The sequence below is a fragment of the Heterodontus francisci genome, chromosome 8 (genome assembly GCF_036365525.1).
Source record: "Heterodontus francisci isolate sHetFra1 chromosome 8, sHetFra1.hap1, whole genome shotgun sequence".
NCBI lineage: Eukaryota > Metazoa > Chordata > Chondrichthyes > Heterodontiformes > Heterodontidae > Heterodontus > Heterodontus francisci.
The window spans coordinates 54818274-54844732 of NC_090378.1; the positions used below are offsets into that span (position 1 = coordinate 54818274).

Sequence of the window (26459 nt, forward strand, 5' to 3'; positions counted from 1 at the left end):
GCTTTGTTTCTAGGCACATTAAATTTATTTTATCAATCCCATGATAGAGATCAATAAAATAATTACTAACCAAATTCCATTACGTTTCTATTTGTAATAAGTTTACTTTAGTTTTTTTTTTAGTTTTAGAGATACAGCACTGAAACAGGCCCTTCGGCCCACCGAGTCTGTGCCGACCATCAACCATCCATTCATACTAATCCTACACTAATTCCATATTCCTACCACATCCTCACCTGGCCCTATATTTCCCTACCACCTACCTATACTAGGGGCAATTTATAATGGCCAATTAACCTATCAACCTGCAAGTCTTTGGCAAGTGGGAGGAAACCGGAGCACCCGGAGGAAACCCACGCAGACACAGGGAGAACTTGCAAACTTCACACAGGCAGTACCCAGAATTGAACCTGGGTCACTGGAGCTGTGAGGCTGCGGTGCTAACCACTGCGCCACTGTGCCGCCCCTTTATTACTCACAAACTGTTTCATAAATATAATAATGAAATAAAGTTATTGCTAGCCAAACATCCAGTTAGGAAATTCTTTGAAAACCATTAGTTAAAAAAAAGAACTGGCAGTAGCAGAAAATCAAGAGTCAAAAGGGAGGGAGAAACTTAAAACCGTCACTATCACTAGAGAAAAAGTACAAGGAAAACTAATGGGAATAAAGTCTGACAAGTCTCCTGGACCTGAAAGTCTGAATCCTGGGATCTTAAAAGAAATGGTGGCAGAGATAGTAGATGCATTGGTTGTAATCTTCCCAAATCCTGGAAAGGTCCCAGAGGATTGGAAGACCACAAATGTAACACCTCTATTCAAGAAAACAGGGCAACAGAAAGTAGGAAACTATAGACCAGATAGCCTAACGTCTGTCCTTTGTAAAATGCTAGAATCCATTATTAAGGAAGTAGTAGCAAGACATTTAGAATATCATAATGCAATCAGGCAGAGTCAACATGGTTTTATGAAAGGGAAGAGGTGTTTGATAAATTTATTAGTGCTCTTTGAGGATGCAACAAGCAGGGTGGATAAAGTGGAACTAGTAGATGTAGTGCAGTTGAATTTCCAGAAGGCATTCAATAAGGTGGCACATAAAAGGTTAGTAAACTTGAGCTCATGATGTTGGGTATGATATATTAGCATGGATAGAGGATTGGCTAACTAACAGGAAGAGAGATTCAGGATAAATGGGGCATTTTCAGGTTGGCAAACTGTAACTAGGGGGTGTCAAAGGGATCAGTGCTGCGACTTCAACTATTTACGATCTATATTAATGACGTGGATGAAGGGACCGAGCGTATTATAGGCAAATTTGCAGATGATACAAAGATAGGTGGGAAAGCAAGTTGTAAGGAAGACACAAAGGGGGGAATTTTATGCTCTCCTCTGCAGCGGGTTTGAGGGTAGGAAGAGCATAAAATTGGGTGGGATGGGGGTGGCAGGGATGCCGCCATCTTCCCACCTCCACCAAAATTAAGTCCAGGGCAAGTAGGCCTGTGAACAGTCTTCCCACCCTGCAGGCAATTGAGACCCTTAACTGGGCAATTCATGCCCATTTAAGGGCCTCAATATGCCGCCTCCTACACAAAAAGCCCTGTGGGCTGCTGTACGGCTCTGGGGGTGGGGTCCCTTGTTAAAAGGCATTTAATGTCTGAACAATGGACCCAGCATCAGGAAGGGAAGGGCCCGCTGACAGCCACCCCCTGCCCTTGCTGCTGACCTCCCTACGCCCACCCTCCCCCGCGACCCTCACCCTGTGAGAACCCTCCTGTCCTGGCCTATCTGTGGCCTGGGTTCAGCGCCACTCCTAGGCCTCGAGTAGGTGCTCCACTAGAAGCAGCCACCGCCTCTGCGGTAGCGCTGCTGAGTGAAAGGTCTGATGGCCTCTGGCCGGCAGCTCTCCGAGGGCGGGATTTCCGTCACTGGGGTCCTTGATCCCGTGGAAGGCCCACTGCTGTCCACGTAAGTGCCTAATTGACACTAAATTCGATGGGTCTCCCACAGAAGACGCGACGCGGAGTTCTTGGCGTCGCTTCTTCTGGAAGTTGAGACCCCCGTCACCAGGATATAATCCTGGCCATTGTCTCTGCAAAAAGATATAGTTAGGTTAAGTGAGTGGGCAAAAATTTGGCAGATGGAGTATAATGTGGAAAAATTTGAGGTTATCCACTTTGGCAGGAAGAATAGAAAAACAGAATATTATTACATGGAGAGAGACTGCAGAATGCTGTGGTTCAGAGGCATCTGGGTGTCCTTGTACATGAATCACAAAACGTTAACATGCAGGTATACAAGTAATTAAGAAAGCTAATGGAATATTGGCATTTATTGCCAAAGGTAGAGAAAACTTGCTATAGTTGTACAGGGCATTGGTGAGACTGCACCTAGAGTACTGTGTACAGTTTTGGTCTCCTTACCTAAGAAGGAATATACTTGCATTGGAAGCAGTTCAGAGAAGGCTCACTAGGCTGATTCCTGGGATGAAGGGGTTGTCTGATGAGGAAAGGCTGAGCAGTTTGGGCCTATACTTGTTGGAGTTTAGAAGAATGAGAGATGATCTTACTGAAACATAAGATTCTGAGGCAAGGTGGGGTGGGTTGGGAGGGGGCGGGGGCTTGACAGGGTAGATGCTGAAAGGATGTTTCCCCTTGTAGGGGAATCTAGAACTGGGGGCACAGTTTCAAAATAAGGGGTCTCACTTTTAAGATGGAGTTGAGGAGGAATTTCCTCCCTCAGAGGGTTGTTAATCTTTGGAATTCTCTTCCCCAGAGAGCAGTGGAGGCTGGGTCATTGAAGATATTCAAGGCTGAGTTAGACAGATTTATGACCTACAAGGGAGTCAAGGATTATGGGGGCCAGACAGGAAAGTGGAATTAAGGCCACAATCAGATCAGCCATGATCTTATTGAATGGTGGAGCAGGCTTGAGGGGCCAAATGGCCTACTCCTGCTCCTATCTCTTATGGTCATATTTATTACTGTTATAAACAACTTGAATAAATCAATTGTGGTGTTAGGGTGAGTACTTCAAAGGATTGTACATATGAAAGTGAAAATGTACTTACAAAATTTTTCAAAAAGCCACTTGGTGAATAAGGTCATTTGGAAGGCATCTATTTATTTGCCATTCCTGAAGAATGTGTAGACAAGATGCTGTTTAGTCATGTTAGAAGATAGTGGTTTGAAATTCTGCTCAACATAAATTGCTATCTAAATGAAATTGAAAGCCAGATAGACCATTTTACAATATGCTTCTTTGGTGGGAGTCTTTTAAGATTGGATTTTCCTTCACAAAACTACTCCACCACATATTGTATACATATTTTGGCTGACAAATATCAATTTTACTAATTGCAAAAAGTCAAGTGTGCCTTTGTGCCTGCCTTCTTATTAATGTGTGTTCCTAACTTCTTCTCTGATTCTTCCTGAGTACAGAAGGTTCAAAGGAGAGTGGGTGGGACATTTCCATTAGTGTCTTAAAGACAAATTGCTGGCCTTGACAGACCAGCTTCCAGCTGTATCTGATTTGCACTAGTTCTGATGATAGGTCATCCACCTAAAGTATTAACTCTTTCCCTCACCACAGATATGTCAGATCTGCTGAGTATTTCCAGCATTTTCTGTTTTTATTGCACTTGTAAGGGTTGCTGTCTCTAGCATGAAGGTCCCTCCTATTCTGACATCAAAGGGAATTAGAAGAATTAGTGGTACATCAGTGTCACTATTCTGAAATAGTGACATCCATTACCACTTCTTGCAGCAAGAGGGTGCTGGGCACGGCTCAGATGGCAAGAGAATAAACCAAACAGTCCCAATTAAATCCTGAAATCTCTAAGTTGTTAAGCATCTCTTGCGATGAGTCTATCAAAACACTGTACTTGCCACTCTGGAAGCCATGACTGTGCTCAGAACCCCTGATGCCTTGTTGCTGCAGGCATGACATGGACTGTCACACTCACCATGGTTTCTGCAAGGCCTGGTGAACTTCTTGCCGAATTGTGGACTCCTGCATTTTACTGATTTCTTGCATGTGACAGAAATCTTACATTCTTTTGGTTCTTCTCTTTTCTTTCTTCATTAAATCACATTTCACAATTCAAACATTTTTGTGAATGAAATGAATCAAACAATATTTTAAATTTAACAAAATGAAAAACCTGTCAACTGGAATTTGCTGTTTATTTAATAGAATCTTCTTTTTATTCATTCATGGGATGAGGGCGTCACTGGCTAGGCCAGCATTTATTGCCCATCCCTAATTCCCCTTGAGAAAGTGGTGATGAACTGCCTTCTTGAACTGCTGCAGTCCTTTGGGTATAGGTGCACCAACAGTGCTGTTAGGGTGTTCCAGGTTTTTGACTCAGCAATAAGGGATGGTAATGCCATTGAATCTTAAGGGGAAATGGTTAGATTCTCTTTTGTTTGAGATGGTCATGCCTGGCACTTGTGTGATGCAAATGATACTTGCCATTATCAGCCCAAACCTGGATGTTGTCCAGGTGTTTCTGCATCTGAACATGGGCTGCTTCAGTATCTGAGGAGTCGCGAATGGTGCTGAACATTGTGCAATCATCAGCAAACATCCCCACTTCTGCCCTTATGATGGAGGGCAGGTCATTGATGACGCGAATTGAACCGAGGGCACTATCCTGACGAACTCCTCAGTGATGTCCTGGGGCCGAGATGATTGACCTCCAACAACACGACCATCTTTCTTTGTGCTAGGTATGATTCCAACCAGCAGAGAGTTTTCCTCCTGATTCACACTGCCACAAGTTTTGCCAGGGCTCCTTGATGCCATACTCAGCCAAATGTTGCCTTGATGTCAACTTGATGTGACCTCACCTCTTGAGTTCAGCTCTTTTGTCCATGTTTGGACCAAGGCTGTAATGAGGTCAGGAGGTAAATGGCCTCGGCAGAACCCAAATGGAGCATCAGTGAGCAGGTTATTGCTGAGCAAGTGTCACTTGATAGCACTGCTTGCGACGCCTTCCATCAATTTACTGATGATCAAGAGTAGGCTGGTGCAGTGGTAATTGGTCGGGTTGGATTTGTCCTGCGTTTTGTGGACAGGATATACCCAGGCAATTTTCCACATTGCTAGGTCAGTGCTGTAGCTGTACTGGAACAGCTTGGCTAGGGGTGCAGATAGTTCTGGAGCACAAGTCTTCAGTACTATTGCCGGAATGTTGTCAGGGCCTTTGCACTATCCAGTGCCTTCAGCCATTTCTTGATATCAGTGGAGTGAATTGGATTGGCTGAAGACTGGCATCTGTGATGCTGAGGACCTCAGGAGGAGGCCGAGATGAATCATACACTGGGCGCTTCTGGCTGAAGATGGATGCAAGTGTTTCACCTTGTCTTTTGCACTGATGTGCTGGGCTCCCCCACTGTTGAGGATTGGGATATTTGTGGAGCCTCCTCCTCCTCCTGTTAGTTGTTTAATTGTCCACCACCATTCACGACTGGATGTGGCAGGACTGCAGAACTTAGATCTGATTCATTGGTTGTGGGATTGCTTAGCTCTGTCTATCGCATGCTGCTTCTGCTGTTTGACATGTAAGCAGTCCTGTGTTGTAGCTTCATCAGACTGACACCTTATTTTAGGTATGCCTGGTGCTGCTCCTAACATGCCCTCCTGCATTTTTCATTGAACCAGGGTTGGTCCCCCTGGCTTGATGGCAATGGTAGAGTGGGGGATATGCTGGGCCATGAGGTTACAGATTGTGGTTGAATATAATTCTGCTGCTGCTGATGGCCCACAGCGCCTCATGGGTTCCCATTTTTGAGTTGCTAGATCTGTTAGAATTCTATCCCATTTAGCACAGTGGTAGTGCCACACAACACGATGGTGGGTATTCTCAATGTGAAGATGGGACTTTGTCTCCACAATGACTGTGTGATGGTCACTGCTACCAATACTGGCATCAACAGATGCATTTGCGACAGGTAAATTGGTGAGGACGAGGTCAAATAGGTTTTTCCCTCTTGTTGGTTCCCTCACCTCCTGCCACAGACCCTGTCTAGCAGCTCTGTCCTTTAGGACTCGGCCAGTTCGGACAGTAATAGTGCTACCGAGCCACTCTTGGTGATGGACATTAAAGTCCCCCACCCAGAGTACATTCTGTGCCCTTGCCCATGTTTGACCAGATCCCATGAGACTTCATGGGGTCCGCAGTCAACATTCAGCAGTCCAAGGGCAACTTATTATCAGTAAGGAGGACTTTTCAGGGCTGCATTTGCCATTGTCTTTTCCAGTGCCTAGGTCAATCCCGGGTGGTTTGTCTGGTTTCATTCCTTTTCTTAGACTTCGTAGTGGTTTGATACAACTGAGTGGCTTGCTAGGCCATTTCAGAGGGCATTTAAGAGTCAATCACATTACTGTGGGTCTGGAGTCACATGTAGGCCAGACCAGGTAAGGACAGCAGATTTCCTTCCCACTGTAATAGCAGTGCTAGACACTGAAAGGGCCCATCATTGACTGGTTAACAATGAAGTGCTACATTAACAAAGTTTATGCTGACTAAAAATAAAAACTGTCAATCTTGCTTGCTGTTACATCTGAACTTCAGTTATTTTATATGTATGCAGTGTGTATGCAATGTATATGCATGTATAAATATGTATGCGTGTATACACCTGCAAATACAAAACTTTAAATTTTTTTAAAACATTTTCAATGAATCATAGAAAGCAATAGTTGACTGCACCTACCAGTAATATAAAAATTAATACATACATAGATGTTGCTATAAACTTATTGTTACAAATAAGTATTTCACCAATGAGATACAAAACAAGTCCTGCACTAAGACTGCAAAAACTCTTCTTATCCAAAGTATCCCCAGCAGAAGACATTAATTACCAACAGGATTAAAGCATTCATGTTGCACACATTTTGCCACAAAGGATCCTCTTCGATGTTGGTTAAACTTTTCTGTATGGCATCATTTTCTTCTTCTGTGTGTTCAGGTTTCTGCTGTGCAGTGAGGCCACAGAAACAAAAAAATGTTTTCTTCCACCAGGGAAGTGCCGCTGTTTCAATAGAAGTAAACACAGCAAAATTGAATGGAATAAACAGCTTTAACCGTAGTAAATAAGCAGTGTTGAAGTTACATTTCTCAAATGAAAAGCATTGAAGAATCACCAAATTTTGAGGGTCAACAATAACCTTGCTGGATGCTAACTGTGTGTTAATGGTACACACAGGGCCAGATCTTGTGCTCATCTGGAAGGCATGTTTCGTTTCGTGGCAGTGGGGTAGGGGGTTGGGGGAGGTGGTGGAGGAGAACTGGAGCCCTGCAAAGTCCTCCTTACTAATATCTCAGGGCTTGTGCCAAAATTGGGAGAGCTGTCCCACAGAGTAGTCAAGCAACAGCCTGACAGCGTAATACTGACAGAATCATACCTTAGAGACAATATCTCAGGCACCTCCATCACCATCCCTGGGTATGTCCTGTCCCACCGGCAGGACAGACCCATCAGAGGTGGCGGCGCAGTGGTATATAGTTCAGAGGGAGTTGCCCTAGGAGTCCACGGAACCTGACAGATTCCGGGTTCCGATCTTCCCGGAGGCGGGATAGGCAGATGATGACCTTCCCGCCCAGAGGCCAATTGAGGCCCTTAAGTGGCCTGTTAACGGCCATTTAAGCGTATCTTCCTGCTGCCGCTGGCATCTTACCAGTGGTGGGGGGGGCTTCCGCCACGCGAGGAGAATGCCTTGTAAAACGATGTGGCCCCCCCCTCCCCCTCCCCTCTGTGGACTTCGGGGAGGTGATGGGGTACCTCCTCTGTGGGAAATTTGTGACCCACGAAGGACTCCACCACCACCCCCACCCGGAGCAACTGCACCCCCCGTGACCCCCCTCCCCTGGACCAAACGACCACCCCACCTCGCCAGTGCCAGTCTGGACTGGCCCCGGCGACCCCGCCTCACCTACCTGTGTTCCAGGATTCCAGCACTGGGCCTGGGTCTGAGGCCTCTGCAGGACCGGCAGTGGCCACCACTCCTGTTGGGGCTGCTGATACTGCTAAGCTGCCGGCCCTCTGATTGGCTGGCAGCTCTTGGAGGTGGCATCCCTGTCCCTATAAAGTCTTTAAAGGAACGGGGATCCTGCCTCCTAAATCTTTGACCCAAAAGACCAGAGGATCGTTCCAGGGAGCTGAAAAAATGCAAAGGCGGGGCTCCCCCTGCCTTTTCAGCCCAGCGCCAGGAGTCCTGCCTCCTGCACAAAATCCAGCCCTCCGTGTTATTAATACACTAATTGGCCAGAAAGTTCAGCAGATTAAGGAGATACTATGCGAGTTGCAAATCGCCAAAGATTGCTGGTTGATTTACATCACTCCCCCATTTACTTCGCACAAACAGCATCATGTCTATAGCCTCCTCGTTATTTTTAAGAACTTGCTGAATTTGCACATTAATCTTGCCACAGAAATTTTATGGCATAAGTACCTTTTTATCAATGTGATAATGATTATTGCAGTGCCAATCAACCTCTCTGGCACAGAAAGGGAACAATTTAAACTGTACAATTCTATTCTTGCTTGTAGTAAATTGTTGGTAGAATTTTTAAAAATTGTCAAATTTTAAATCTTAGTTTTTTTTCTTACTTTTCCTTCCTGTCACCTTTCTCACTCCCTCATCCCATCCATCCCTCTCTTTATTTCTCTTCCTGTGTTTGATTTGACATAATTTATACTCTTCTCCATCATTCCTCTGATTTTTTCTCAATCCTTATCTCTCATTGGTTAAGGAGAAACACTGTCGGTCCCACTGTTTACCAAGATCCCAGATACCCCAATGGCCTCATCAAGCCGTTAAAAGCTCGCACTGCTTGCAAGTTACATCGCAATATTTTACAGCACAGTTTTTTTATTCCCTACTTCCTGTAACAATCAACAATATTTCTTAGTTTTCCATTTTTCTACATTTATATTTTTTGATTCAGACCTCCTTCCCTCTTCTCTAGCTCTTGCTTTTGTTACAGTGAATTTCCTGTCTGACAAACATGATTTTAACTGCAGGTCACTGACATTTGTAGATCATTCAGCAGAGGATGCATGTCCTCTTTGGACGGAATTGAATGAAGCACTGCTACCATAGCTAATGGTTAGCATATGACATTACCATCAATATTGGCCCTTTTCAGAAACTCATCACTCATCTACCTGTTTCATGTAGTCCATCACTCTCCATAACAGATGCCACTTCACCATTGCTCTCAACAGATTTGGTAACTGTCTTCGACTGGCTCCAGAGATCATTCAAGTCATTCTTAGAGGCTTTATTGTGTCTAGTCCACCATGTTAATCGGATCAGCTTTGGAAATATAAAATAATACAATCATTTACTCTCTGACAACCAAAAGTCTATGTAGTTCAATGTTGCACAATAATAAAAAGACTAATTCACTTGTGTGCTGGAATTCCACTGGTAAAATGCTGGCCACATTTGGTTCAGTAAAGTAAAGAAAGTCTTCTGTAAAAGTTAATTTTTCACTCCTCTGCCCCACCTAGACTTTATTAGAGGTGGAATCTTGTGTTTGGATTGATAACAGTTACAGCCAGGGCTAAATTTAATGAGCCCGCCGCCAGTCCCAGCCCGGCCCACCATGATTACGTGGCAGGCGACCATTTTGCCTAGAGGCGGTGCGGGATCACCCAGTCAGGTGGTGGGAGTGCAAGGTGAATAGTTAATTATGGTTTTAGGTGACTCCACAGTAGGTGCTGACATCATATTTAAAGGCCTGCCATCCCTGCATTAAATCCTGTCTTGCATCCATTGTCAGCTTGGTGCAGCCTACAACTTTCTCCGACTGGTTCCTGTGCCCCCCTCAACCGCCAAGGAGGGCAGAAAATGATGGCCGAGGCAAGACACAGTTTGGCCCCACGGCTCAGTGATGCCTCCCTGCAGATTTTCCTCCAAGCTACAAAGCAAGGGCAGGAAGTTCTCTTCCCCAATGATGGCAAGAAGAGGTCCTCCTGCCTGACCAAGCAAGCCTGGATGGAGATCGCAGAGGAGGTTAGCAGCCGTGGGTTTGCCCAGCACAACTGGGTCCAGTGCAGGAAGAGGGTCAATGGCTTCTTGTGTTCTGCATGGTGAGTGCTCCATACCAATTGCCTTTCTGAGCATTGCATGTGACTATGCAGGAGATGCATGACATGGGAAGGGTAGCAGCGCTGCGGCATTGGCTGAGTGGCTGGGGTTTTGTCTCTTCCTGACAGGTGCATTAATCTCTCATCCACAGGCTACCTTCGTTCACAGCTCCATCCTTCCTCTTGCAGGACAAGAAGGTCCATAATAGGAAGGAGATGGCCCATAATAGGAGGGAGATGGCCCGAAAAGGCGGAGGATTCCCAGATCTATGTCCACTCACCTCCGCCGAGGAAAAGACCCTGGAGCTGGTGGGCACTCAGAGCGGCTGCACAGTATCAGACGGGGAGGTTGAGTCCCTGCACAAGTGGGTGAGGATTGCCTCCCATTGGCATTCACATCAATGTTGGAGAGCCATATAACACTTGGTTGATATCAGGAGATCTGCACAGCCTAACCCACATATGCTTGTGTTCCATCATGCAGGTTGCCATTCGCAGAGATCCGTAGCCACAGGTGGACGGTTGTCCACCTCCGAGGAGGAGGATCACTCAGAAGATGCACTATCCCATGACTTTCTTGCACTCTCCACCAGCGCAGATACTATCACCTCAGTTGGTATGCACTCGGCAGTCAAATCAGGGTCACAATCTGTGAAAGCACCACACAAGCAGCTGGCTGAGGCTGATATAGCTGAGGCCTCTAACAGTTGGAGGACTGTGTGTGGTCAGGCCCATGAGCCCCAGGATGATGACAAAGCCTCTGGTGTCAACAGCACAGGGCATGCTGGAGCTGCAGAGAGGGATAAAACAACATCTGGCAGAGATGCCAGAGGCCATGCACAGCCATGAGCAGATGATGGAGGAGTCCATTCATGCCATGAGTGCTGCCATGTCTCAGGCATGTGAGCGTACGGCTTCCTCCATTAAGAGGTTGACGACCCTCATGGAAAGCCAGATTCCACAGATGCACACAGACCTCCACATCATTGCCTTGGCCATGAGCTCAACACAGCAGTGGCAAGGTGAGGGAAGGAACAGGAGCCCAGTGGCTTCTGCAGCTACCGGTACTTCTCTGGTGAGCAAGGAGGCTCAAGAGAGCCATCAAAGGTAGAAGAGGCTGTCATCCATATGTGAAGGCTCCCCACAGGGTGCTCCGAGTGTGACCACCGGCTCCTCAGCCCCTCAGCCAGTGAACCCAACTCCAGCAGCCATGATGCCTGAGGAGAGTCTTGCACCAGTCCAGGACACCCCCAGGCAGGTTGAGCCTTCCAGGCCTCAGGCAGCCAGAGGACACCCGCCAAAGCTATTACAGGCCAAGGGGCAGCCTGATCAACAGCTTGCCTCCAGCCCAGCTGCAGCTGCTGGGGTCACACTACATAGGAGCATCCACAAACCTATTAAGAACAGTACATAGCCACAGTTTGGGTCTCACGGGTGTACCATATACATTTTGTGTTAAATAATTAACAGATCTTTTGTTAAAATCATCAGGTTTCATTGTCTGAAAGCCAGGTGCCATTATGCTTTAATTGTGAGATTTTGACCTCCCCCTTTCCCCCTAAGGGCTATGCCAATGTGACCACAGCCCTCATTAACATGCCGATATGATGAGAGCCTTCATTAACATTTTGTCTCCCATGGTGACGAGTATGCATTGCATCCGCTCGCAAGACAAGGACCACATATGGAAAAGATGCGACAGAGTTTAGGCTTTCAGGTGAGCCTTTATTTCACTCTCTGTGAATGGACATCAGGATGGCTGTAAACGAGTCATTATGAGGTTGTCTCTTGCCTCCTTCGCACTCTGCTCAACCCTTCTGGCCTCCTGCCTGGGCGCCTGAGGATGTGCCAATTTGGTCGGCAGAGTCACTGATGGATCTCTGAGCCCAACCTTGATGATGGCCCACCCTCTGTTCCAGCACTGCGAGAAAACAGACCCATCACACAGTAGTTTGCCAACTCATACTGACATCCCAACACCCCACCAAATCCACACTTAGCCCCCTTGCAGAGCCCTCCACACCCCTAACCCCCTTGCTGAGCCCCCAGCACTCCAGACCCTCTTGCGGAGCCTGCAACAACACAGTCCCATACTGGCCTCCAAACCCTCCTGTTCCCCTAAGCAGCAATGCTGCAGGCTGCCTACCCATCGCAGCAATGTGGCCTCTCGTCTCAGTGCCACCAGGTTTTACCGGTCGTGAATCGGGAGGCACGTCCGTGCTGCCCACTTTCCACAGAATCACTCACTGATCACTGAATAGCTTTTAATTATATTTAAATGCATGTTAATTAGCATTTCAGCAATTAAAAATAGGTTCCCGTCACATAGCGGTGGCAATGCTATACCATTGTGCTATCCCACCACTGACAAAATCTGGAACTGTGTCACGATGCTGGATTTCCGGACAGACAGTTGTGTTGCAATTCTCCATCCCCCCGGGCCACTATTCCCGCCCTCGACAGCCACATTAAGTCCAGCCCCCAGTATGCAACCTGAATGGAGGTAGAATACATGGGTACACTGTAAACATGTGCAACGAGTTTTTGCAGCAAAAACAATTAAACACTATTCCCTGTTTGCCAACGTGTAATGCATATTTAATGCATATTTATCAAAGATAATAGGAAAAATAACAGCATCCTTACTCAAAGTTATAATAGGAAAACATCTAGAAAAATAATAAATAGTTAGCACAGATTTCAAAAAGGTAAATCATACTTGACTAACCGTATTGAATTCTTTGAAAAAGTAACAAAAAGTATAGATAAGGGTAATGCAGTAGATGTAATGCATTTGGATTTGTAAAAGGCCTTGGAATAAGGTACCGCATGGCAGACTCAAGGCTAAGATCAGAACATGTGAACTCAGGGGACAAGTAGTAGAATTGATAGCAAGCTGGCTACAAAACAGAAAACAGAGAGTAGGGGTTAAAGGTAGTTACTCAGACTGGCAAAAAGGTGGGAACTGGTGTTCCACAGGGATTGGTGCTGGGCTGCTATTATTGACTATTTACCTGGACTTGAGAAATATAATTTCAAAATCTGTGGACAACACCAAACTGGGGCAGTAGCTAACACAAAGGAGGACTGTGACAAAATACAGGAAGATATTAATAAACTTGCGGAATGGATGAATGATTGGCAAATGAACTTCAATATAGACAAATGTGAGATTGTACATTTTGGTAGGAAGAATAAGGAGGTCACATACTCCTTGGAAAATAATCATCTAAATGGGGCAGAGGAGCAGAGGGATCGCGTGGGGTTGGGGGGGAGCAGTTTACACAAATCACCGAAAGTAGCAATGCAGATTAATAAGGCTTTTTTAAAAAAGCAAAGCGCTGGGGTTTATTTCTGAAGGATAGAACTGAAAAGCAGAGAAGCTATGTTAAACTTGTATAGACCTTGGTTAGACTACACCTGGAGAACTGTGTTGTTCTGATCTCAATATTATGAAAAGTACATAGAGGAACTGGAGAAAGTGCAACCAGAATTTACTAGCATGATACCAGAACTGAGAGGTTATACCTATCAGGAAAAATTGAACAGGCTGGAGATCTTTTGCCTAGAAAAGAACAGTCATTGTGAAAGGGTTTGATAGTGTAGATGTGGGGGAGACTAGAACTAGGAGACATAAATATAAGATAGTCACCAATAAATCCAAAAGAGAATTCAGGAGAAACTTCTTTACCCAGAGAGTAGTTAGAATGTGGAACTTGCTACCACAAGGAGTAATTGAGGAGACGAGCATAGATGCATTCAAGGAAAAGCTGATACGCACATGAGAGAAAAAGGAATAGAAGCATATACTGATGGTGTTAGATGAAGTAGGGTAGGAAGGGACTTTTGTGGACCATAAACACTGGCATGGATCTGTTGGGCAGAATGGCCTAATGGCCTATTTCTGTGCTGTAAATGCTATGTAATGCTATGTAATATTTGTCTCAGAGCCAGTTACATCGTTTATATCCTGTCTATGTGCAGCAGAGAAAACAACCCAAATAACTTAAAGCATTCTCCACCAATATTCAGAATATTGCCAGACAACCAACATATGAATCATGGGAGAGTGATGGTTTTGAATAAAAACTGATGTTTATCATTGCTCCGAAAATATTTTTAAAGGCATCACACTGTTCTGATGTCACAGATTCCCTCTGATATTTACATAGACCACTACGGCAAAGTGGTTTTTGCTGCAGATGAATGCAAAAGTAATGTAGGTTGGCAATTTAACTCTCAACTGCACTAAGGCCAAGAGATGCAGAAACACCTGCAGGAAGTTGCCTCACACAAAACTGCTGTATTTGCAGTTGGCATTAAGTCTTAAAAATGGTCCATTGCTAATGGGTAGAATACAACCAAAAGGTGGCAGTATACCTCTTGTCAATGGATGCTGAAAATATCAGCCTGAATCACATACTTGTCATATAACTGGCTTATAGAGTATCTTAAATGCTTGCATTTCCAACTGCTTAAACATTTACACACATACATATTATTGATAAGGACAGCTCCTGAGTTCCATGTGACAGAAACCCAGAAGTCGGTGGGTTGATGTCAGGATTCCAACCCAAAGTTACTTTTAAGTGAAGAAAACCGGAACCTACCTTCCCTTGCCCATAAAAATACCCCCATAGCTCCAATTTTTGAATCCAAATCATTTATATATATACATGGTTGAACACAGTGGTCCCAGCACAGATCCTTGTGGAATACTATGTCCCACTTTCTGTCACTCTGAAAAACTCCCCTTAACATCCTACTCTCTGTTTTCTAATTTGTAGCCATATTTCAATCAATTCTGCTAACTGGCCCCTGACTCCACGTGCCCTGATCTTTGTCATGAGTCTCTTATGGCACCTCATTAAAGGCCTTCTGGAAGTCTATGTATATTAGATGTGATGAAAACCCCACATGCCAAATGGAAATATTAATTTCATCATGTGGAACTTTGCCTGAGACTTTTACTGGAAATTGTTACAAATAGCTTTTAAAACAGAACAGCTAGCAGCTAAGATGGCCACGTACAATTTGCATATGTGAAATACAAAGGATTAGGCTGGAGACAGATGTGATTAACTCAGACCAGCCAGAACAATGGGGTGCTCTCTGATTCACTTATCTGAGATAGCCTTATCAATGTGGTCGTCAAAAGCCATCGACACCCATTGACTTTGAAAGAGCCAACAACCCCCCTTGCCCCCACCAAGTATGTCAGCTTGAGGGGAGAGCCCTGAATTTCAGAGACCCTTCCAGAAGATTCTCATTCACAAATAAAGAGGTGGGCATATCATGTGACTGCTTCGGCCACTCTGGAGATTTGTGAGTGGTGACTCAGAAGGCAGACTGTAACTGAAATCCAGCAAGGGAACATCTCTCTCCACCAAAGTCCCAGAGAAGCCTCGACTGCAACTACTAGGCCTCAAACCTACTGCCCAGCATAGCCGGCAACTAGGGGACATGGATAAAGCCCCTCTTCTGCCTTCAGAAACCTGAGAAGCAAGCCTGAACTGTGCACGTGGCCCAGCGGGACTTCAGGACCACAGTTTGAACTAAGAACTCTGGAACTGAGATTCAGTATATAAATTCCATTTATTACGGACTCTACGCCAACCTCCCAACTCTGTTTTTCCCTCCGTAATCTATTTGTATGTGTGTGTGGCTCTTGTGTCAATGTGGGGCATGGATGCGTAGCGTAGTTTAGTAATTTTAACCGGTTTAGAGTGATAAGGTTAATAAACTTACATCTTTCTTGTTTAAACTCAAGAAAACCTGTCTGATTGGTTCATTTACATTATATTAGAGGAGCAGGAGGAAGTGCTCACTGAGGTGGTAAGTTAAATCACTGTGTTAAAAAGATAAACCCTGTTGTGGTCAAGCCAGAGAAGGGGCAAAAGGGGAGCCTGAGACCCCTTCCTCACCTGGTCATAACATAGACCTAACTTCACTGCCCTTATCTGCTCTTTCTGTTGTTTTTACAAAATTTCACTGACATTCTTTAAACATGGTCATCCTTTTAGAAATCCATGCTGACTTGTATTTATTGTATTTTCTGACTTGAGATGTTGTATTATCTCATCTCATATTTTAACAAAGATTCTAGTATCCATCCTACCACTCACATTAGGCCTACTAGTCTATAGTTCTCTGGATTGGCTGTTCTTCAAACACACACAGGAATGCTGTGAAATACAGAAGTTTCTCCCAAGATAAAAAACAAAGGAAAATGAATCATTAAAATCTTGGAATTAATACACTACTTTAGCTCCTTGAGTGGGGGAAGAAAAGATTCAGTACTATTTCAGTTCTGTCCAGCAGCTAAAGTCTGATTATAAAACATATTTAATATCTTTTCGGTCTTGACATCAAATCAAATCCTTCTCCATTACACAGTGGAATATATTGATTCAAGCTGACTCCATGAATCCTTTCTTCATGGCTGCTGAGATAATTATGCCATAAATCAGTGCCTGCTCCTTTGAGAACATAAAAAATAGGAGCAGGAGTAAGCCAAATGGCCTCTCGAGCCTGCTTCACCATTCAGTAAGATCATGGGTGATCTTCTACCTCGACTCCACCTTCCCACCCTATCTCCATATGCCTTCATTCCGTAGTGCCCAAAGATCTATCGATCTCAGTCTGGAATATAGTCCAGGACTAAGCATACACAGGCCTCAAGGGTAAAGAATTCCAAAGATTCATATAGGTTGTCCTGATCATTGTGTTATCTCTCACATATGCAAAACAGATTGGTTTTCTCCTAATAGAGAAATCAAAGTGTAGGCTCAAAATGATGGACACCAAGGTTAGGAATGTAGAACAGGAGATCAATCAAGAAATAGTGGTTAGCTGATGACAGAGTTATGTTTTAAAAGCCAGTAGAATGGGAGATAGGAAGACTACAAGCTAAAAATGAAATAACAAGATTAGTCCATGGCTGCAAGTATTGCATAAATAGATTTTATGAACAATAAGTTCAAATTCCTTTCAAGAAAAACCTAAAGAGTGTTTCAGCTAAGAGCTTGGATACTCGCCAGTAATGGAAAAGCCAATTTTATATACACACTAAAATAAAAAAGATGCAGTTTCTCCAAAGGGTTAATGAAATGCAGGATTGCCTGTTACTTACATTTTCTTCCTCGATTGCTGGAGTTATTAGGCTGACGACAGTGATAACAACTGCACTTATTCCACATAGAATCAAAGCAAAGTAAAGGTAGTGCACGTCCTTGAGGACGGCAGGCCTTTTATCTTCTTCACCACATGATGGCGCTCCATAAACAAACTCCATGATCATTCGAACAAGACCCACAGCCAGTCCTACTATCAGGCCCCAGAAAGCACCCTGCGATATAAAACAAAGTTCCACTGCTTTTAATACATAATTCCCAGCAAAGACAATTCATAATCCAGGCATAACATTTACAGTCCTTATGTTGTCAGTCACTAGGTAAGAGTTCCTTTAGGGGTGTAGTCTAGAATAACCTACAGTGTAAAAATGTAACTCTTTTTATGTGTGATAACCATGCCAAAATCTTTTATGCAAGGAATGCAGCTGTAGACAACCCACCATGGTGTTATTAATCTGCCACTTTAGTTCCAAATAGGAATTTTCCTGTTTTGCAGGCCAGAAAAGGGGTGGCACAGTGGCTAGCACCACAGCCTCACAGCTCCAGTGACCCGGGTTAGATTCTGGGTACTGCTTTTGCGGACTTTGCAAGTTCTCCCTGTGACCGTGTGGGTTTTCGCTGGGTGCTCCGGTTTCCTCCCACAGCCAAAGACTTGCTGGTTGATAGGTAAACTGGCCATTATAAATTGCCCCTAGTATAGGTAGGGGAGTTGAGGGAAGGTGGGGACGTGGTAGGAATATGGGATTAATGTAGGATTAGGATAAATGGGTGGTTGATGGTCAGCACAGACTCAGTGGGCCGAAGGGCCTGTTTCAGTGCCTGTTTCTCTAAATAAAATAAGTAAATAACAAGGGCTTTAAGTCAATGTTCCTGAACTTTGCTGTACTCATGTCTATCCTTTTTGATGCTACTTGCACTAATATTGTCAATCCACTGTGTCACTGAAGATACGATACACCAGATATTGAATCTTCTGCATAATTCTGTGGCAGAAAGCCTAGTGCTAGCATAGGTCTGCGTGTGTTAGGCTATGTCATAGATAAACAATAGTAATACCTATGCTTTTAATTACCCACAAGAAAGTCTTTTAGCTGTTCTGTATGTAATCTAAGCTGCTTTAAAGACCATGTTTTTTAGATACTATTCTGCCTACTTAGAAATTAACAGCATATAACAGAGAAATTGGATAAAGGATCTATGATTTCAACTGATGCCACTATGTTGTAACACCACAGTTAGGCTCAGTGTCAGCAGGCTAGAGTGGTTAAAAACAGCCAGGGCCTGATAACTTTTTCAGTGACAGCTATTGGAAAATATGTACTCGTAGAAGATGGATAAAAACAGAACTGGGCTGGACGGTAATAACTGTACATCAAATATCCTTCCAATAATGCCTATACTTGTATCTGAAGAATGGCCACTTGGCTGAATTACTGAAGAGCTGTCAGAACCTGTGGGATTGTATCCCAGCCAGTGGTGTGGGGACACTGCTGATTTGGGACCATTTTAATTACAGTACTCGTCGGCTGAAAGAAAAGTGCCCCTCCAGCAGCGTGGATTATTTTTGAATCAATCTTTTGCAAAAGTGCTTGCATTTATATATTTTGAAAGACATCATCCATAAAGATTTGAGGCTAGTTTCAGCAGATTAGATATTAATGGGGTATTAAATGACAGTAACAGCTCTCATCGGTACTTGTTCTTACCGGCTCATTGACTCGCTTCCAGAATACTGCCATAATAAAAAGTGCTGTGATCGGCGGTGCTAAGTAACTGGTAATCGACTGAATGTAGTCAAAGAGCTTGCCACTGTTAGCTGTCTGGATAATAGGGATCCACACTATACTGATGGCAACTAGGAAAATAATAAATATCCTGCCAAAAGAAAGAAATTAATGCAGATGTGTGAGAAGAGTAATTAAAATGTATTATTTCCCCTGCTGGGTAGGATTACCATGATAAATAATGGGAAACAACATTCAGGCACATCTTCTGCATAGGTCAGGGGTTCCATAAGGCAAGGTCTCTGTGCTAATTCGTGTCTGTCCATCAATCACCTTCTTTATTTATTGACATTTTCCTATAATAGCAAAAGCACTCACGAGATAATTTTATTGTTACAAGCAAACTAGACAGTGGAGTAAACCAGTTACTAAATAAATGCTTCTCATTCCTGTAGTTATGGAGTTTTTGAAAACTAAAAGATGCATGCCTTTCCTTTTGCGTAACAGTTGGACAAATAATTCTCCATGCATCCCTAAACAATCATATTAAGCAGAGTGAAGGATGGATAACAATGCCCTCCTTTTAGAAAGTAAGAAAAAAAATCACAAGGCATTTCACAGATTAAGCATGTGGAAAATTGATACCAAGCCAATAAAGGAAAGATTAAGAGCAGCCAAAAGCTTGGTTGAAGAGATATTGAGAATTTGAATTCAGTTAAAATAAATAAATCTGGAATGAAAGCTGGCATCAATAAAGCAACCATGAAGCAGTTGGATAGTCATAAAAATCCAAACAGTTCACTATTGCCAAATAGGGAACAAAAGCTGTCTTCGGGAGTAGCACCAAGCATACCTGAACATGTGGTGCCAACCTGGTGAAGCAACAACAGGATTTCATACATGCTAAACAGTGGAAGTAGTATGCAGTATGCAAAAGACAGAGATAAGTATATGAGCATGTGACTAATAGCTGCTATAAGTTAGAGCAACATCATGAGCTGTGCTTCAAATGTGTCAGACTGGGTGTGCTCAGAACATCCTATATGAACAGAAGCTACTCGCAAGAACTGCATGTGTGTAAACCAGAAGAAGAACATTAATCTACAAATACAATTTAATGTAGAAAATGGTCAAAAGATTTAAAATAAGTTTGAAATGAAGAGAAAACATCATAGGCTGCATGTGTAAACTATGAGACATGTAGTTTTCTTTGGGGTGTTAGCAGGTAGATCCTCACTAGATGTATTCAATTTCCTCCCTGTCTCTCTCCCCACCACAGGCACACTTACTCTGAGATCTACGCAACAGGAAGTTTCATTCTATAACCAAGTTATGCTGAAGTTTGCATTCTGCCTACAATGTGGTACTGTATCACTTCAATTTAAACTCTGTAATATAACTAGTGGGCTGATTTTAATCTCACAACCACTCTGTTCACAATTTTTTTTAAAAAGGGTCTGGTAGTGAGATGCCACTCATAAAAATAAACCACTTTGCCAACTTCCCACTGTTTTCACACCTGCTCCAATTTTGGAAGGGCTTTGAAATAGGTGGCCAGTATTCCCTCCTAAAAGAGGTGAGTCTCATTAGTATATATATAAATCAGGGGCCTAATGTTTCAGACTCAGATGTAGCTTTGGGTTTCTGCCCAGTGGAATAGGGAAAGCATGCATAGTGCATGCTAGTTCCAATTTCTCCAGGCCACCATGAGCCTGTTCCCATCTACAACACCAGTTTCTTGTAGGTCAGCATGCCGACAAGAAACTGAAGACAAGTTTCAGGGCACAGCTGACCATTATTGTCCCTGCATATGTACAAGCTATAAGCTGCATAGTCACCCTGCTGTCCTTGCACCAGATGGTATAGCTCAATACTCTGCTCATCTGGCCATTGACAAGGTAGGTTACGAGAATCATTCCCAGGTAAGTTTTTCAGAGCCCACATCTTGGCAGGTGCAGCAAAATGAGCAATGTTGTTCCTGATCACCCTGGCATGCCCTTTTTTATGCAATACCATGTAAATCTCCTCAAGAGCCTTGCAGCACAAAGGTTAGATAGGCATTCACATCTTATTGTGATGCAACTGACACAATTGGTGACACGGCAGCCATTGGAAAAGAGGAGCCTCTACCAATGAAGGTTTGGCAAAGTGAGGTTTCCTAACCTCTCTCTACAGATGTTGGGACATAAATGAGGATGTAAGAGAACAGAGCACCCCTCTTGTAGCAAAACAACCCAGCATACTTCAGCTGGAAATGAAAATCTGGTGGTTTCTATAATGGGCGGCCTATCAGAAAAGACAATTTTGCTCCTGGGTGGCAAGTTGAAAATTTATCCTTCAGTGTCAAGCACACCCCTGGGGACCTTCCACACGTGCCCTTTTGGATCTGGTAATGAAGCTCCCACCTGGTTTCAGCAGGAGCATGGCCATCTAAATCTAGGCTCAACCAAAACACACAACACATGAACCTCCAAGGGAGTGGTACGCTGGTGATTCTTAATTCTTGTTCCACTACCAAAAGGTGGGGCAAAAAGAAACAAAAATATTCCCCTGTAAATTCTTTTTTGTTTATCAGTCTTGTTGAAATGTGAAGCTACCTGCCAACAATCATCAGCTCCTGCTCAGTGGCGTTTCTGCGGATTCGCTGCCAGATATCCAGGGTGAAGAGTGTGCTGCTGCTGTTAAAGATTGAGGTGAGCGAACTCATTAAAGCAGCCATCAATACTGCTATCATCAACCCTCTCAGGCCTGGTCCAAAATAAACAAAGAAGTTAAAAGAAATCATATTTAAGATAAAGTCATTTTTTGTGTATGGAGAAGGGAAAAGGCAGCCAACATCCAGAACTTCTAGCTTGAAACCCATAGATCCTTATAATGTAAGTTGATACCAATCATAATCTTTTTCAGCAACTTCAAAGTGGAAGGGATTAAATCATATAATTACAGTTTTAAATAAGACATTATCTACATGCAGGAATTTGTGGGTTGTTATCAATGACCCCAAAAATCAGCAATGCGCCAGTCTAAGTCATTAAGTTTGTATTCTTCTTTTTCTTATTTCTGTGTGTGAGATTTGTGAGGCTGTAGTAGATTGATAGGCAGTGCTATGTATAGGAGCAGTAATTGGACCTTATTTTGAAGGTGAATTTCTACATTCGCCAAAATTTGAAGCAGCGCTACTCATTGCACAAATGTACAAGGCCCCTATATGGATAAGCTGACTTAGATGGGCACCTCAGCCATCCAAATAAAAAGCATTGAAATAGCTGCAGGGTGGAATAGAGGAGGAAATTATCCAGCTCCATTTTAATACCTGGTCCACCCCATTTTCACAGGGCAGAGGGAGTTAAAATTCACCCTAATGAATCTCTGGTTTAGGTCACTTGTTCCTGATTTTTAGGACCTTTGTACTTGATTTTGAAGTTTACAGAAAATTAATGAATCCTATTAAGATTTCCCAAATAAAAACAAAATCTTCCCATTTGGAATGCAATGATTTTGTCAGTTCCACACCCACGGAAAGAGTCTGAGTGGAGGCTAGGCAGCTCCCTAAGTGGAGAAAAAGGAAAGGTAAGTCACACTTTGTCACTTGTCTCACAGTGAGCTACAGAGCTACATTGGACTGCCTGATTTCTGCTGGAAAATCAGCAGCTTGTTCGCATGGTGTATAACCAGAAGGTGGAAGGCAATAACCTATAGAAATACAATATGAAATAAATTAACCATGAATTAGTAACAATAGTTGACAGTTTCAACAATCTTGCTCATGGATAGGTCCAGTGAAAGACAATGTACACCAAGCAGTAGAAAAGGGAACAAAGAATAGTCTTGTTGTTCATAAATATAAACTTCTGAAACTAAAAGATAATAAATGCACAGGCTCACCGACAGGCATAAGTTCCATTACCAGTTTGGGGTATGCAATATTTGAACATCCTACTCTGGCTCCACAGACTGACTCACAGACATCAGGATCCACACAGCCCACCTGATCTGGAAATATTAAAATTAAATTTATACCAAAGAAAACAAAGTCAGTAATTGTACAATTCAGGTAAATACATTCTTTAACCGTTAAAACAATTTACAACATAAATGTAACCCTCAATTCTGAATTTGTCAACTATCCACAGGTGCGCTATTTTCACAGAACTTACTGATTTAGGACTTCCTTTCTATTTTGGATCAAATGAAAGCATTGTTATTTATCACACTATCACTTTACTAATATAGATCAATTACATAAATGTCGTGAGAACATTTAAATACTTAATTGACCATTCTATGCAAAGCAAGTTTGCTTGAATAATGGCTTCACAGCAAAGCCTCCTGTTCCTTTGAAACACATTCGCACCAATTTTGTACACACCTGGATACAGTGCTCTACTAATCATGCCTGGAAAAACAACAAAGAACATAGGCAACATCTTCAGGTAACCTCCCAAAACTGATCCTCCTTTAGCATGAGAAAGATTTTTCGCTGAAAGGGACCTCTGTACTATTACCTATTTAAAAGAGACAACCGCAAATAGATGAAATCATTTCAAAAGGTGTCTTAAAATTATCATCTCTTTTACAGTCTACTAAGAACAGCAACAGCATTTATTATAGTAGAGGTGATTTTCAACTGCCAGCCACCTCATCCCTGTCTGAAAAATAGGCAGTCACATACCAAATAGAACAGGCAGGCAAAGCAGCCACTCCACCAACTGTGCATCCCACTTCAAAAATAGCCCCTGGCATATTTAACATAGAATACAAGCCCCAAAGCAATTCATGGAGGCACAATCAATTGTGTAGAGAATGTCAAATGTCTTATGAAATCTAACTGAATTGACCGTTAGAAAGCTTTATTTCTATAATAGTCCTGAAGGCAGATACAGCAAACAATAACATAATGGGGTCCTGAACTTACACTGTGGAATATCAACATAAAACTCTGAATGGTTGTTTGAAATTCCTCTGTTGTTGTTGTTGGAGGCACTAATTTATTTATTTTAAATGATTACCATTTCCACTAAGATAAAAATAGAAAAATGACAGATGCACAAAGTAACCATTTGCATGTTAGCATCCCGCAGCTTAATTTCAGTGCCAGTAGGCTAGCAATTATTGGTGGTAATAATAGTGAGTAAATGCTTAACATGGCTAATGTATGCTTGTTAAAGTAACATAGAAATGTAATGCAAATTCATTCAGCATTCATCTGCTATTATCACCAACAATAATTTCTAGCCTAATAATTAGACCAGGGTTGTCCAACCTTTTCAGGCGGAGGGTTGCATTGTGATTTTTGCTCGGCCTGGGGGGCTGGTGAACAAATTTCAAAAGATAAAAGCATTAAAAATGTATCTTATTAATAAAAACAATAACAAATGTGCATTTTTGTGAAGAAGCTTTAAATGAGAAGAATAATTTATTGACTTACTTTCTCGTCACTATATTGAAAACTGATTTAGTGACATACCTAGCATTGTAGTCAATCTTTGCCCACACATTTGATGTAGAGATGCAGAGTATTCTGGATAGATGTCCACCTTTCAGGAGAGACCTTGATCTCTCTCCCCACACTCTCTGTGTGTGTGTCTCATTCTCTCTTCCCTCCCCCCTCCCCTCTCAGTCTAGGGGACACAGATTGAAAGTTTTGTGCAAAAGATGCATGGGGGAAATGAGGATGCACTTTTTTATGCAGCGGGTGGTAATGACCTGGAAGGAACTTGCTGCCCACAAGGGTGGTGGAAGGGGAGACAATCAATAACTTTAAGAGGAAATTGGATGGCCACCTGCGAGAATTAGACTTGCAGGGCTACGCGGATCGAGCCAGGGAGTCGGACTAACTGCATAGCTCTGTGGAGAGCCGGCATGGGCTTAATGGACAAAATGGCCTCCTTCTGTGCCGTAAGTACATGACTCTTTGACTCTCTCTCCTCCCTCTCTCCCCTCTCTGTCTCTCTCTCTGTCCCCCTCTCCCTCTCTGCCCCCCCTGTCTGTTTCCCTCTCTCTCTCTCTGTCCCCCTTTCTCTCTCTCTGTCACCCTCTCTCTGTCTCTCTCTCTCTGTCCCCACCTCTCTCCCCACTCTCTCTGTTCCCCTTTCTCTCTCGCTCTCTCTCTGTTCCCACTCTCCCTCTCTCCCACTCTATCTCACACAGTTGCAGAGAGTGGAATGCTCAGCTGATGGCTGGTTAGTTCTTTTAAAAAAGATTGCTGTCAGTTTCATAGATGACATCAGGAATAGCCGTTTCCCAACAGACTTGGGGTTTTTGGGCAGGTTCTGACTTTTTTCTTAAAAAAAAGCTGGCCAGAAAACCTTGTGTCTGTTGGGAAACGGCTGTTCCCGATGTCAGCAGCTGTCACCTGTGAAACTGACAGTGCAATAGTTTAAAAGCCAGTCTAACAAAGGGAAATTTCTCATCTCCAATCACAGTGAGGATGAGGAATGGCCCTGGGAACAGTTTACATCTGCAAGCCGGATGGAAACGATTGGCAAGCCAGATTCTGGCCCGCAGGCCGTATGTTGGACAACCCTGAATGAGACTATAGTGGGACAAACAGGATAGTCTGAGACCTCCATCAATGGCAACTTTAGTTCAGTTGAATAGGTGTGCGAAGATCAATGCAATGCAGAATTTGGTTTGTTTACTACATGCTCCCATTCCACAACCAACAGTTTTTCCCTTCAAACTTAAGCAAGTCCTCATGTTCTCAGAAATATGGGAACTCCTTGTCTGTGTATTATGAATGGACATATGAGTATGAGTGTCTATAACAAGGGAAAAACAAAAGGTGGGTAGAAAAATTAGAAAAAGGAAAAAATATAGTTTTAAGACGTCCATAATAAAAAAAACATAATTAACTTCTACAATAATTGTCAGGTAGCCAACCATACGGAAGGTAAATCATTTAAAGTTCACAACTGTTACTACATTTTCCATGTTGATGTTTTCAGGCGATGTGGTTTACCTGATCAGTGCACCAACACCATGTGGCAAGCACTGTGAGACCAAATATGAGCCCAGGCCAAGGAATGTCACCAGTGACTGGATCTCGAAACATGTGGAAAGCATCAGCACGTGGAATGTGACATGAAGTGTTTGCTACAGTGATGTTGGGAATTGCTTGGAAATACTTCTCCTCCAACCCTGAGTACCAACCAATTTTGTTAAAACCTGAATTCAAAAAAAGATAAATTTTTTAGTTCTACATGCCATGAGGACTTTTACAGTTCATTCATAAATTTCACCTGAAAACGACATTAAAATTATAGTAAAAGAGAATGATACATAATATCTCTAATATATTTTGCATGATGAACTACAGGAGTAACAATTCTGGGAATTTATCAAATCTACAGCAGCTTGCAGTGCCTGCTTTCAGGACTATGGCATAATTGCCCTGAAATTATGCTTCCGTCCCTTTAATCATTTCAAAAATATAAATTTACAGGGTTTTAAGAATTGTTGTCACCATGTTATGGAGCTTTCAAATTGGCTAAGTGTTTGAAC

General features: G+C 43.1%; 1 protein-coding gene across 3 annotated transcripts in view; it reads right to left on the reverse strand.

Moving 5' to 3' along the window:
• Positions 1 to 3054: 3054 nt before the first annotated feature.
• The window catches only part of slc5a9 (solute carrier family 5 member 9), a 98189-nt gene continuing 74784 nt past the window's right edge, over positions 3055 to 26459 (reverse strand). Inside the window, exons 6-13 of one of the 3 annotated variants that reach the window (XM_068037167.1) lie at positions 25918 to 26123; positions 23326 to 23461; positions 22842 to 22949; positions 21554 to 21704; positions 18939 to 19107; positions 17232 to 17447; positions 9173 to 9323; positions 3055 to 7036 (exon numbers count right to left, since the gene is read on the reverse strand). In XM_068037167.1, coding sequence (XP_067893268.1) covers positions 6831 to 7036; positions 9173 to 9323; positions 17232 to 17447; positions 18939 to 19107; positions 21554 to 21704; positions 22842 to 22949; positions 23326 to 23461; positions 25918 to 26123 — 1343 coding nt within the window. In that variant the 3' untranslated portion in view covers positions 3055 to 6830. The remainder of the gene's footprint in view (positions 7037 to 9172; positions 9324 to 17231; positions 17448 to 18938; positions 19108 to 21553; positions 21705 to 22841; positions 22950 to 23325; positions 23462 to 25917; positions 26124 to 26459) is intronic. The other 2 variants (XM_068037166.1, XM_068037165.1) reach the window with 2 other exon arrangements.